General features: G+C 40.1%; 1 protein-coding gene across 1 annotated transcript in view; it reads right to left on the bottom strand.

Annotated features, from left to right (window-relative positions):
- Positions 1-14,855, bottom strand: part of CATSPERB (catsper channel auxiliary subunit beta) — a 124,431-nt gene that overhangs the window by 75,286 nt on the left and 34,290 nt on the right. The window contains exons 6-9 of the mRNA XM_024736277.1: positions 11,612-11,761; positions 5,617-5,712; positions 5,359-5,477; positions 4,042-4,074 (exon numbers count right to left, since the gene is read on the bottom strand). Of these exons, the coding sequence (XP_024592045.1) occupies positions 4,042-4,074; positions 5,359-5,477; positions 5,617-5,712; positions 11,612-11,761 (398 nt within the window). The remainder of the gene's footprint in view (positions 1-4,041; positions 4,075-5,358; positions 5,478-5,616; positions 5,713-11,611; positions 11,762-14,855) is intronic.

Below are 14,855 nucleotides of genomic sequence, written 5' to 3'. Positions count from 1 at the left end.
AAAAACTCCTAAATATCCTTCTGTTCCCTTACCTCTTAGGAGCAGTCTCTCAGAGCTATCTGAGAGTCTGTGTCCCAGGCTCATGTCCTCAGTTTTGTCCACTGAATAAAACATAACTCAACTTCTAGGTTGTGGGTTTGTTTTGTTTTTTTTTTCGGTACGCGGGCCGCTCACCGTTGTGGCCTCTCCCGTCGCGGAGCACAGGCTCTGGACGCGTAGGCTCAGCGGCCATGGCTCACAGGCCCAGCCGCTCCGCGGCATGTGGGATCTTCCCGGACCGGGGCACAAACCCGTGTCCCCTGCATTAGCAGGCGGTCTCTCAACCACTGCGCCTCCAGGGAAGCCCTGTGTATTTTTTTTTTTTTAGTCAACATAGGAAGATTCTGACTCTCATATTATTGTTGAGACAAAAGGAAGACCTTCTTACATTTTTAAAGACCAGTAATAAAATCTGCATAATCTGTGCATTAAAAGCCTTTAAAATGTTTTAGAATAGATTGCGGTGATGCTTGCACAACTCTGTGAATATACTAAAGGCCATTGAATTGTACACTTTAAGTGGGTGAATTTTATGCTATATGAATTATATACTGATAAAACCACTGAACAAACAAAAAAGCCTTTTAAAATGGAGTGGACAATAATTTATTTGAATTTCAACCTATGGTTTTATATCAAATGAGCCTTTTGAGTTCTCATATAAATCTTCAGATTTTGCCATAATTATCATGATTATAGCTGGGCAATCAGTATAGAATCTTTATCGGGCCCTGATTCCTTTTTTACTCTTTAGATCCCTTCTTTTTTTTTTTTTTCTACCTGGAATAAAACTCGTAATAGTCCAGTGAATATCCTTGGGGATAATTTAATCTGATCAGGCTGACTTTATTCCAAGGGTGAGCTCATGCCCCAGGCCTGATTTAGAGTCACAAAGATGGGTCATGAATGAACACACATCTAAGTCAGGTTAATGAGTAGGCCCTGAGGCTTGCTGGAACCACCGGGGAGCCCTGAGGCTTGCTGGAACCACCGGGGAAGAGATACTTTATTCCTGCGGGGAGTGCTAAACTGATGGCACATAAACCTGGTGGCTATTCTTACTGACAATTGGAGAAAACCCACTGAGAATGAGGCTAATGCAGAGGAAAAGAGACTCAAATGCTGAGAAGACAGGGTTGGACGGACATCTGTTAGTCACTAAATCCAGTCATGTCTGGAAGCTGGATTCATTCACTCCTTGAATTCCCTGTTCACATGAGCCAACAACTTCCTCTCCTTTGCTGAAATCAGTTTTAGTTTGGTTTCTATCATTTGCCTTCAGAAGTTTCTGACTATCTGGGGAGAAAACCCAGCTTTTTTTTTTAAAGTTGCTACTTTGATTCGTGAACCGGTGTTCTTATGAACACTGAGGTGTTTCTTATGTAATGTTATTTAATCACTTCACCTCTAAGAGGTAGATATTGTCATGCCCATTTTAAAATGAAGAAATTGAGGCCCAGAGAGGTATATGACTGCTCAAAGTTCCACGCTGCATGGCTACTAAGCTCATCTAAGATTGGACTCCTGTCCATCTTCATTTATTCACTCATGGATTCCGCAAATATTTATTGAGACAGCCTATCTACGAGGCAGCCTAATAATAGCATACAATGGTAAATAGGATAGTTCTTGACACGAAACCTAAAGTCTCGTGAGGCTAGTCAGAGGGCTCAACAGATAAAATAGGGTGACAAATGACAGCAATTGGTACTGAGAGGTTTGAGACCTCACGTTGCACTCAATATACATTGAGTATAGACGTATAACAGATTTTGCCTCACGCCAAGTTCCCAATTTAGGGCCTTTGCACCTCTGTCTGGACATATTTTGTCGAAATCATTTCTTCAAATAATTTGAGTTTCTGCTTAAATTTCACCTCCTTGGAGAGGCCTGCTATAATCACCATGCTTAAATACAATATTATCTTCCCTTCACTCTCTATTTCTCTTTCCTGCTTTAATTTCAATAAACCCTTGTTACTCTCTACAATCATATTCTGCATATATTTGTGTACTTGTTCATGGTCTAGCTCCCTCAGAAGAATGGGAAGCTACAGGAGAGTCAGGACTTTATCTGTCTTGTTCACTATGGAATCTTCTTGGTCTAAATAGGCCTGGCTCAACAAACATCTGTTGAATAGATGAAAAGTGAATGAATAAATCACCAAGTATTAACTCCTTCAAATTCCTGGCTGGACAGCCACACACACCCCATTCTTACTATCCTTCCTTCAATCATTTTAGAGGATGTCTTTCCCAAAGGTAAATCCCTATACTTTTAAGAATAAGTTCACTTCCCCCTTGCTTTCCCCTGCCACACGACCTCACTATCTTTGGGAAACTTGTAGTTCCCCTCTCCCTCATCACTACCAGAAACCCCTGTGTTTTGCTGGAACATTTTAGCTCAGGAGGATTTATTTTAATATCCTTGTAAATGGTAAAAACCTCTAGGAAGGGCAATTTGTGATTGTCTTTTAATATTGCACAAGCATTTACTCCTTGATGTGTGAATCCAAGTTCCAGTAATGTATTGTACTGATATACCCAGACATGTACAAACTTGTTCGGTATAAATTATTAATGGCAGCATTGTTTGTAATACAAAAGCAAAAGATTAGAAAACTACCCAAGTATCCATCAATTGGAGACAGGCTAATAAGTAAACTCTGGTTAAGTTCACACAACGGAATATTTGCAGCTATAAAAAAAAGAAGGGCAGGCTTAGGTCTGGTAAAAAGCACAAACAAGGTTCCTGTCTCACTTACAGCTTACATTTCTAGGTCTGTCTGTATTTCTGGCATCCCACTCCTTCACGGGAGTCTCTGGATAGTAAGCTCTCCTGATGCCTTATCTGTGACAATTTCCTTTCTTCACCCTCATTCTTGAATGATATAGTTTAGCTAGGTTTGGAATTCTCTCTTGACAGTTTCCCCTCTTGCTCTTTCTGACGTGAATCACTTTCGCCTACCTGGCCTTCCCAGTTCTCAGTTTCACGTTTCTTCCAATCAATACAGCAAGAAGTCAGTTCCTTTTGTTTCCTGAGAAATAAGTGCCCCTTTGCTTTAGACAGTGTGAGTGAGCGTGCGTGTGTATGCACAGGTGAGTGTGTGTCCACAGGCCTGTATGAGGACAGGATGGGGAGGAGACATGGCAAAAGGCTAGAAATGCTCATAATTTTGTTGTGCTTTCCAAACTAAAGCATGCTTATATGTTGATGGGAATGACTTAGTTGAATCTCAGAACTTGACCTCGTAACAGAGACGGGAGATAACTGATGGAACAAAATCCGGAATCAGAGCTGTAGAATCAGAGCTTACGTGGTACTTGTATCAAATTAGAAAGAGTGCCCCGGGACTTCCCTGGTGGTGCAGTGGTTAAGAAACTGCCTGCCAAGGCAGGGGACACGGGTTCTGAGCCCTGATGCAGGAAGATCCCACATGCTGCTGCGGAGCAACTAAGCCCGTGCGCCACAACTACTGAAGCCCGCGTGCCTGGAGCCTGTGCTCCGCAACAAGAGAAGCCACCGCGTGAGAAGCCCGTGCGCAGCAACAAAGACTCAGTGCAGCCAAAGATAAATAAATAAAATAAATAAATTTCTATAAAAAAAAAAGAAAGACAAGGTAGGCACAGACCCACACGGGGGTGGGGGGTAAGTGGATTGGGGAGTCAAGTGTTAGCCATATTTCGGCTCTTACAATCTTTTCAATTGGGTGTCCTTGTGCAGAACGCACTGAACAACCACAGCAATCCTGGACAGAACATATAAAGATGGGGTGGGGACCACCTCAAAGACAAAGAGGGGGCATTTCCTCCTTTGAAACAGAAGGGGATATCATTGCTTAATGGTTACTGGAAATACGTGTTTTTAGTTCAAACTGTAAATAATATTATAGTATCAGCAATAATAATCTATATTATGAATTCTTGTCTTGTACCTCATCTCTTAGGTCACCAAGGAAACACATATCTTTTAACCAACCCTTGGAAATTGAAAGCTTCTTACCCTTTCGAAACCACAAAAGTCTGCCCTTGAAAACTAGAAGAAAGAAAAAAAGGAATTTTAATCTTTGCTTGTAAATTGGAAGGCATAACAAAACAGCAATTTAAATTATACTAAAGGAGATGATGTTTTTTACATCCCAGCAGTTAGGAGTATCAAACACTAAAACCAGCTTCTTAAGTAGTTTGCGGGGTATCTTGGAGATTTCCCCCTCAGTCTTTGCCTTGTTCCACCATTTGATTAATTTATTTATACTTTAACTTAATTCCAGAAAGGATTTGAGATCAAAACCCCACTTTTTAATGATTTAAATGGAGGAGTTAAGAAGTGTATAGGAAGAAACTAGGTCGGCCACCGACTGGGGTTCAGGAAGGCACATCCTTATCCCACTATTTTCTCCATGGCCACTCTGTCTTCTGCCCAGCCCAGGGCAGCTCCTAGACCAGGCCCTCAGGATGTGCAGCCCACACCTAACTCTCTGTGCTTTGACCTCAGGTCACTGCTCCTGGCACATAAAAGGCCTGATCTATTAGTTGTCTGAGCAACAAATGATACTTTCTTAGAGATAATGAGGAAGAAGGAAGGTTGTGAATATTTGTAAACCTGAAAAAAGGTAGTAATTACCATGTATAAGAAATAACTACTTCTTAACCAATACAATCATCCCTTCTACATTTCCCCAATCTTTTCTCCTACTGTTCCTAAGTCTTTATTACTGATCTTATTTCTGTTGAGGTAATTTTGAGAGCTATTTATTAACATACTTAAGAATTGATTTTCCTTCTCTCAATCCCAAAACTTACTTTTAATTACTTTATTTATTTATTTATTTATTAATGTCTCTTTTCAATGCCCTATTTTGGAGCAGATGGGAGTGACAAAGCAGAAGCTGAGGAAGCGCTTTAAAACAAAAAACATGGTGTCGAAGCTTTGATATAGCCATTTAAGAATAAAAAGAAAAAACTCATCAGAAGGACATAATTTTAATTTATGTTATTTTGTAATATTATATCTGGCTTTATGTACCTTAAAGCATTTTGGGAACATGTATGACTATTTATAAGTATATAGGGTATTTTCTATATGAGTTATTTGAAACGTCTCATAAATTTGTATAGCAATAAAGCTAGCACCATTTCCAAATGATGTATTCAACACTATAAGGCAAAGGAAAATGTCACTATATTATGCTTTTACGTTTTTTAAAAGGAAGAAGCATTTTAGTTCTAAGATACACCACACATAACTCAAGTATCCACTATTTCTACTTTATGTCACAGAAGATACTTAAGGTTATTAGTTACAGAGCAATTCACCTACCATTAAGACAGAGGAGGATGGATAGCGAAGATCTCCACTTATAAAAAGACCCAAAGAGGTGAGGATAACTAAAAAATGATTTGTTAAAACCATATCCACCATGGAAAGCTCTGTGTGTTCTAAAGGAAGAAATCATACCATGGGTTAAAAAGTAAGGAAAAAGTGATGTCTTCAGCAAAGCAAAGACATTTCATAAATATCCATCAAGTGTTGATGTAAAGGAAATGCTGACAATGAAGGCACTGTTAGACGAATTACCTTCTCCAACTTGGGAATAGACCATATCTGTCAGGTTATACCACGTGGTATCATCATAATTCCAAAATCCAGAAAAGCTGAGGCCTATGTAAACACCTGCCATGAGAGAAAAGGGAAATTAAGGCAACACAACTTTGCAAAGTGAATAACCAGCTCCTAAGGTGCTAGGTCTTTAGTGGGCAGAGCCTGCATCTGCCCCACCTTCCAGCCCACTCTCCACCCCTGCCTCAACTCCCCTTCTTCAGTTTGAATCTCACTTCCCCCAGCACTGGAAGATAAAGTAACTTGGGTTACACCACAGGAGTTTAGCCAACCATCTAATTATTAAGGATTTTGTTTTGTATTGAAGGGGATCAGAATATGCCACCCCCAGAATATGGCACTTTGGCATCAGGATTATTTTGAGCTGGAGGCAACTGAGAATCAACTGATCCAGGAAGAGTTCTGTGCCTCCCCTTGCCTGCCTAAAAGCAGGGCATTTTCTAACAACCTCACTCTGTATCAGGAAGAGAAGAGAGAGCAATTTTATTACCAGAGACAGGGAGTTGACACCAAGATGAGTTTGCATAAACAGACTTTACTCAAATAACTCTTATCTCCCATTAGTCCACCCACATATTTCCTTGGCACTTCTCCACAGTTTCTTGTCCCTTGAGGCCTAGACCCCTTTCCTTTGTTAAGATGGTACATAAGTCCCCAAGTTTAACCACTTCTTTGAATTTCTTTTCTGTGAACTCTTGTGAATATAAATATTAATAAAAATTGCATGTCTTTTCTCCTGCTAATGTCTTGGTTAGTTTGTAGGCCCCCAATCATAACCTAAGAGGGTACAGGAAGAGCTTTTCCTCCCTGACAATTTCCTTCTAAGCAAAAATATGTTCCTATTTCAAGAATATAATTATAGTCAACAGTATAAAAACTCCAAAGAAGAAAATTAAAATGTGAACCTCAAGAGGGAAGAAACTATGTTTGATTTACTTATAAAGTGGTTTACTTTAATATTTGTGATTTTTAAAATAGAAAAAAACCCTGTTAATATGAGAATATTAAACCTATTAAAACTTATGAGAACTTATTAAAAGGAGACTGAGCATGTTGGAAATACTGAAAGCGCTTTGCTCCTTGGTCTCACCTTTCCTTGGCCATAGCTAGGAATGCTTAGAGTCTTTTGTGTTTTATTTATTTTTTAAATTCTTATCTCGTTTTTTTTTTTAATATTTGTTCTTTGGTTTTATTTATTTATTTATTTGGCTCTGCCGCCCACACAGCACGCGGGATCTTAGTTCCCCCACCAGGGATCGAACCCACGTTCCCTACAGTAGAAGCGCGGAGTCTTAGCCACTGGACCGCCAGGGAAGTCCCGAGTCTTTTGTGTTTTAAATGCAGAACATTAATCTGAAGTCTAGTCAACAGGCATAACTGTGGGGGCGGTGGAGGGTAGAGGGAGCCTGAAAAGAGTTGATAATCCAATGCACATGCTTTGTTTCCAAAAGATGAATGTAGGATCACTCGTATTGTGAAGTGTGTGTTTTAACTCCCAGCTCTTTTCTGTGTAGGGAAAGATGTAGAAGGAAATGTTATCATCATCTACTTTTTCCAGAAAGAGGAAAGCTAAAGACAAGCTTGTGCCTTTCTAAGCAGGAAATCTAGTTCTGCAGATAACACCACACTATATTCTAAGTGGGGCTGATTATAGGTATGCAGCATATCACATGACTGGATTCCTGCAGAGTCTAGAAATATTTAATGGAGCAGTACGCAGTAAAATAAATGCTTTATTCTGGTTGATATTTTAGCCTGAAATTAAGTTATAGGCCACTCTCTATGACACACTGGCCACAATTGCATCCCAGGGTTACAGAAGCTGATGTAGATTTTGCAAAGATTTTGGATTTTGTTCTAATGGGCAAAGGGAAGCCATTGGAATGTCTGAAGCAGGAAAATGATGTGATTTGTTTTACACTTGAGATCACTGTGGTGGCTGTACGGAGGGTGAGTTGTACCGGGTTAGAAACAGGGAGACCACTTAAGAGGCTGTGAATTAGTCTCGTGGAAAACCAGTGCTGACTTGACAAAGATTTTAGCAGAGGAGAGAAGTGGTCACACTGAGGATAGACACTGGATGTGGCATCGTCCTGAAATGCCATCAGAGTAAGAACAGTCAAGAGTGTACGCTAGATTTTATTTTTGAGTAATTGGATATGAATTGGGATGAAGAATACTGGAGGAGAACAGATTTTAGAGGGAGATGAATCAAGAGTTCAGGCTTAGACTTGTTATAGCTGAGATGCATCAAGAGGAATCGTAAAACAGACAACTGAATATAGGAATTTAGCTTCAAGGAAGTGGTCAGCACCAGAAATACAAATTCAGGGATCATTGGCCTGAAGGTGGCATTATTACCAGAGGACTGGATTAAGTTTCCCAGAGAGAATCTGGTTACATAAGGAAGGAGAGTCAAGGACAAAGCCCCATTTCATTGACACTTTAGGGGTCACAACAAAAGAGCAGGCTTAGAAATCTAAGGAGTGATCAATGTGGTAAGATAAATGTAACTGAAGGTGGTGTCAAGAACCCAAGAGAATAAAGTGTTTTGAGGAGAAATAAAGTGGTTAACTGTGTCAAATTCTGCTGGGAGGGGGGAAAGTAGAATGAGGATAAAGAATTGGCTGTTGGAATCGGCAACAGGGAGATCACGGGCGATCTTGGGAAGAATTGTTTCAGAACAGTGATGGCAACAATCTGATATGCAGTGAAATGAAGATAAAATGGGAGGTGGAAAATGTAGCACCACCTACAATAAATTCTTCCCATACATTTTGTCTGAAGGAGAACAGAGGGATGAGGGATAGTGGTAAAGTGAGATAAATGAAGATTTTGGCTAAGATGGGGGATTTTGGGTATGTTTGTATGCTAATGCCTCTAATCCAGTAAAGAGGGAAAGCATGATGATACGGGAGAGAAAGGTGAGAACTGTGGGACAGGTGCAGGAGCAAGGTTCTCCAGATGACTGGGGAGAATGGGAGGCAGGACACGAGGGGTTAGGAGTGGCCTTTGGTAGCAGCAGAGACACTTCTCACGATGCAACAGGCAAGAAGGCAAAGCACGCAAGTACAAAGGCAAGCAGGGTGGCAGACGCGCACAGGAGCAATGATGGAGTGCCTTGCGATCAGTCTTTCTCTTCTACATCAAGTATTAAAGGCACAGTTGAGACCAGAGGAGGAAAGGAGGTGAGGTAGAGTGTTTGAGGAGTGGGAAGAGGTGTGACAAGGTCATTTTGCAGAGTGGGAAAATAAACATACCAAGGAAGAGAGAGAAGATTTCCGGGCAGTGCTGAGTACCCACTTGAGACTTGTGATCATGAATTTATAGTGAGACCACTTCGTGGAATTTTAAAGTGAGACTGGTGTGCAACTTTTTTCTAGTAATATTCTGCTATTCCAGTGGCATAGAGGTGGTTTTAAGGAGAGTGGGATTGTGCAGGCAAAGAAGTTACAGAAGTATTTACAAGGAGAGACTATGAAAATTATGGTGAAAAAGTTAAGGATGTTGAGGAGTGAAAAAAGTGGTAGAAACAACATATTGAAGTCTCCATGAAATCAAAGAAATGTCAGAGTGTGAGTACTAGGGTAGACTGAAAGAGTAGAAGGTAGTGGGCAGAGCGTGAGATGGTTGTAGTGAAGATTTTGGAGACAGTAACAACATCAGAGACAACAAGGTCAAGAAAATGACCACAGAAGTAAGATGGGGGAAAGATCATTGGAGGAGAGGAGGCCTTGAAAGCATCGGTCCATATGGGTGGTGAAATCACCAAACATAGTGACAAAAATAAGGTGTAGAGGAAGGCAGGGGTCCAGACGCTAAACTCATCCGTGAGAGTGAGTGATGGGAAGGTCATCACAGGCTGCCAACCAAGAAGAGTTAGAGGGAGTAAAGTCTGAGTTCAAAGGAGCTGGGCATTCTGAATGAGAAGACAGGAGTAATTATCAATAAGTAGCCCTTAAGGAAGAAGGACAATGCCCCTTGAGACTCAGGCATGTGACATGTGACAGGGCCGCAGGGGAAAGAATGTTAGCTGGGAGTGGCCAGATTATTCTTTATGGCAAGAAAGTTAAGGGACCATTCTGAGAAAAGATTAGTAGTACAGGGGAATCTGCTGATGACAGACCACAAATTCCAATGAATGGATTTGGATAGATGGAGAGGGACAGAAGTTTGCGTGAATTTAAAGGAAGTCCAGAACAGTACGTGGGATCGAGTAACCATAAGTGACCCGGAGACTTAGGTTTCTGGTGGTGACATAGAACTGGGGTGAGAGGCATGATGGCATTAGGGGTGTCATAGAGGAGAAAGGTGGGTAATAAGTCGAAACTGGAACACATGGGGCTCCTGGATACCTGTTCCCACCATTAACTCCCTGTGGGATGAAACCCGGTGTGTGGACAAACCAGGGCCTCACAAAGAAACTGCTAGTTAGGCTGGATACTGTGGGAACTTACTTTCTGCTTCAGCGCAGTGGGGGCCAGCTGGGGGAAAAGGTGGTTTCATCTAAAAACAGGTTTCCAAACTGTTTCTTTTCTTGAGACGTTGAAGCGATCGGGTGAGTGAGACCCCAAGGAGTTGAGACTGCCCCTTCTCTCCTATGACTCTCAGGGGTGTGGCAGGATGCAGAGACTGGCTCTTTTCCTGTGACTCACAAAAGTAAGGCAGGTTTGGACAGAGAGGAGGAGGGGGCCCTAGCCTGGCATCCGTGGAACAAAGGTAGAAAAGGAGTTTCCATCTGGTTTAGAGAGAGGAAAAAGAGACACAGGCTCTCTAAACTAATTCAGCACAAGCAGGCACTCCAAGCTAGAGGTATCTAAAAGACTGCAAGACATTAGGAATTCAAAGAAATCTGGGGCAAGGCTATCTGTCTATTCCTATACCAGTGCATACTGCTTGAATCTATTACTTTATAATAAGTCATGGTAGGCAACCTATTGTGCTTTTTACTCTTCTTTAAAATTATGTTTGTTATTCATGTTGCTTTATTCTCCCACCTGAATTTTGGGATTGGCTTATCAATTTCCACACACACAAAATACTGCTGTAATTTTTCTTGGACTTGTATCAAACTGATTGATAAACTTGGAGAGAATTAACATCTTTACAATACCAGAAATTCCTGTTCATGAACATAAAATATCTTTTTTAGTCTTTTTTTAATAGCCTTCATTAAAGTTTTATAATTTCTATACAACAGGCCTTGCAAGTCGTTTTTTGTTTATTTCTAGGTCCCTATTGGAGTTTATTACTTTCTGAATAGGATTTTTAAAATTATAATCTTTAATTACTCTTTGGTGGAGTGGTTTTTGTATATTGTTAATATGTTCCTCAGTTCCATAGCACTCCCATATTTGTTCTGATAGTCTGTTGATTCTTTTGGATATTTATATAGATACACATATAATCTATGAGTAATAAAATTTTGTTTCTTATCTTTTAATTCTTTTTTTCCCTCATATTTATTAGATTTGGGGACTAGGACTTCATCAATCACCTAAGAAAAACAAACTAGAACAAGATGATTAGTAATTGAAATGTGTAAGGATGCTATTAAATATTACAACAGTAACTGAAAAACACATATGTAACAAATAAAATAATGTGATACCTTAGAACAACTTTACCTATTCACATATGGCAGGCATAGAAGATGGATTAGAAATGCAATGAATAATCTCTGGGAGGGAGGAACATATTAACAGAGGGCAGAGTATCAAGGAAATTTGGAGAGACACTGAAGTCACTAGTAACATGGCAAAAGTCACAGAGAAAAAAGTTTATCACACTAGCAAGTAGACAAGGGAAAGTGATGAAGAGTAAGTTCTTAGGTGTTTTTTGGAGACATTTTCACTCCATTACGCCTATGTGTTTAACTTGTACTGCCAGTTAAACGTCACTGTAATAAAATACAAAACACCACCTCCAAATCTGAATAAAGCTGCAAACTTACCATCAAGTGTTGTGTTCATAATGAAGCCAAGTAACACTACATCATTGGCACATGGGCACTTTGCCGTTTTGAGATCTACCACATGTGGATATAATTTACTGATGTCGTTTTTTGTCATTATAGTCCCAAGTTTCCACTGAAGAAGAGGTTCTGCGGAAATCAAGTTTTGGTGTTTAAGTTGTGGTGGCACTCTTGAAAATAGAACACTACGGTTTTCTTTTTATCTTTAAAAAGGTTTTTTTAATTTTTATAAATTGAAATATAGTTGATTTACAATGCTGTCTTAATTACTGCTGTACAGCAAAGTGACTAAGTTATACATATATATACATCCTTTTTCATATTCTTTTCCATTATGGTTTGTCACAGGCTATTGAATATAGTTCTCTGTGCTATACAGTAGGACCTTGTTTATTCATTCTAGATATATCAGTTTGCATCTGCTAATCCCAAACTCCCAAGCCGTCCCTCTCCCACCCCCCTCCCCCTTGGCAACCAGCAGTCTATTCTCTATGTCCATGACCCGTTTCTTAGATAGGTTCATTTGTGTCATACTTTAGGTTCCACATATAAGTGATATCATATGATATTTGTCTTTCTCTGTTGGACTTACTTCACTTAGTACAATAATCTCTAGTTGCATCCATGTTGCTGTTAATGGCATTATTTTGTTATTTTTTATGGCTGAGTGATATTCCATTGTATATATGTACCACATCTTCTTTATCTGTACATCTGTCAACAGACATTTAGGTTGTTTCCATGTCTTGGCTATTGTGAATAGTGCTGCTATGAACACAGGGGTGTGTGTACCTTTTTGAATTATGGTTTTGTCTGGATATATGCCCAGGAGTGGGACTGCTGAATCATATGGTAGTTCTGTTTTTAGTTTTCTGAGGAACTCCCATACTGTTTTCCACAGTGGCTGCACCAACTTACATTCCCACCAACAGTGTAGGAGGGTTCCCTTTTCTCCACACCCTCACCAGCATTTGTTAGTCATAGACTTTTTAATGATGGCCATTCTGACCCACATGAGGTGGTACCTCATTGTAGTTTTGATTTGCATTTCTCTGATAATTCATAACTGCTTTCTTTTATGGGTTTTAAAGGCACTATGTAAAGGAACTGTTCCATTGTTTTAAAAAAATGGGTGTATTACCTCACTTTTCATCAGTTAAAAATAGGTTGTTGATTCTTATTTTCCAGAGTAGGAGGAATGAAGTCTAATTTCCTTGAAGGGGGCCTGGCCAGGTCATACTGCAGAAGAGCAGGTGAGGTGGGAGATACAGCTTTGAACATCTTTGGAAAAAACAATTGGCCACAGGATCTATCTCTAGAAATGGAGTTGCTGGATCACAGGGTTTGCACATTTATAGCATAGAGAATAACTTCTGCTTTGAGAGGCCACACATTTACTTTCTGTTCACTTTCCCAATCCCATAGAGAGCAGGATATATATATATATATAAATAAGAATAAATCTAGAAAAGCAATAGGGAACAGGGAAAGTTGTCATCAGTGGCCAAGACACTTAGAAGGATTTCTGGAAGATACAAGGGAGTTAGGGAGGGACAAACAGGAAAAACCAATCAGAGGTAGGACATCTCCAACCCTTCAATGCAGCAATCTACTCTTAGATATACAAAGGGTTGGAGCTGGATAAAGTCAAATTTTAAAGCATGAGAAATGGGATGATTTTTTTTTCTGAAAAAATGAGAAAAGAGAATACAAAAAGTAAGCAAGGACAGTTTGACAGAGTACTGTTGTCTGAATTTCAAAAATAGTCAAAGGACTTTTAAGAATAGAGACACAATCACTCTGTAGCTATTTACATTTCTGCATCGTGAATCTCCTCCATCTCCTCATCAAACTCTCAATAAAATCTGCTACAAAGCCAAAGACTTCAGGCGATATATGCTTCACTTTGTGCAAAGCAAGAAAAGGAGCTAAGTTTCCATCTGGGTTGACATAGTGTAGCACAGCAACAGCCAAGAAGAAGAAGAGAAACAATTTATAACCAAACTAATTCACTCTGAAATTCAAAGAAATCTGGGGTAAGGCAGTTGACTTTCCAGGGTATAGCATACGTGTACAATTAATGACCAGATCTTAAAGGACAGGGAGATTTGAGCTTGTATCTGCGACATGATTGCACTGAATCGAAAATGCCTCTTTACCCATGTGGTCTATTTTAAACGTTTTAAGAATGAGGGAGTGATCAAAAGTCTTGACTGCTGAGAAGCTACAAAGGAGATGGAAAAGTGACCAATGTGAAAGTGACTGGTGATTGTATTAAGAGCAATTTTAGTGGAGTAGTCTGGACTCCGGATCAGAGATGAGGAAGTAGGGACAATATTTTTCAACATCTCATTTGAGATAGGTAATGAAGAAAGGTTCCCAGCTGTAACTCTAACCTTAATGCTTGATTGCCAGTTCCCAGTGTTTTCTCCTCATGTCTTCAGCATCTCAGAAAATGATACCACCATCCACTTCATTGCTCAAGTAAGAAATCTAGGATTCATCCTTAATATCTGTGTCCTTCATCCCCAGTCCACCCAGAGGTCATATCAGCTCTACTTCTAAACTGTATCCTGAAGACTCTAACTTCTCACCATCTCCACTGCTCGTCCCACAGCCCAAGTACCCCAGACCATCTCCTGCGTGACAGCTGCCAACCAATTTCCTTTATTCCATTCTTGTCCTCCTTCCTCGACAGTCAGTTCTCTACACAGCAGCCAAAGTGATCTTTTTCATAGAGCAGAAGTCGGAATTTATCACTGTCTTGCTTAAAACACTCCAGTGGCTTTTCATTATTATTAGAATAAAATCCACACTTTACAGAGGTCTCTGCCAGTCTCTCTACACTCACCCCACACCACTCTGTAATCTACTGTGCCCCGACGACACTGGCCTCCTCTCTGCAGCTGCAACCTTTAAGAATTATTCATTCTCCACGGTGGCCGGACCGATTTACATTCCCATCAACAGTGCACAAGGGTCCCTTTTTTCCACAGCCTTGCCAACACTTGTTACGTCTTGACTCTACAATAATAGTCATTCAGACAGGTGTGAGGTGATAGCTCACTGTAGTTCCGAGTTGCACTTCCCTGATGATCAATGAGGTTGAGCATCTTTTCATGTGCCTGTTGGCCATCTGCATGTCTTCTTTGGAAAAATGTTCAGTTCTTCTGCCCATTTTTAAAATCAGGTTTTTCACTTTTTTTTATGTTGAGCTGTATGA

The sequence above is a fragment of the Neophocaena asiaeorientalis genome, unplaced genomic scaffold (assembly GCF_003031525.2).
Source record: "Neophocaena asiaeorientalis asiaeorientalis breed wild unplaced genomic scaffold, Neophocaena_asiaeorientalis_V1.1 scaffold152, whole genome shotgun sequence".
NCBI lineage: Eukaryota > Metazoa > Chordata > Mammalia > Artiodactyla > Phocoenidae > Neophocaena > Neophocaena asiaeorientalis.
The sequence above is the reverse complement of the archived record's forward strand: the minus strand, read 5'-3'. Positions and strand labels throughout refer to the sequence as shown.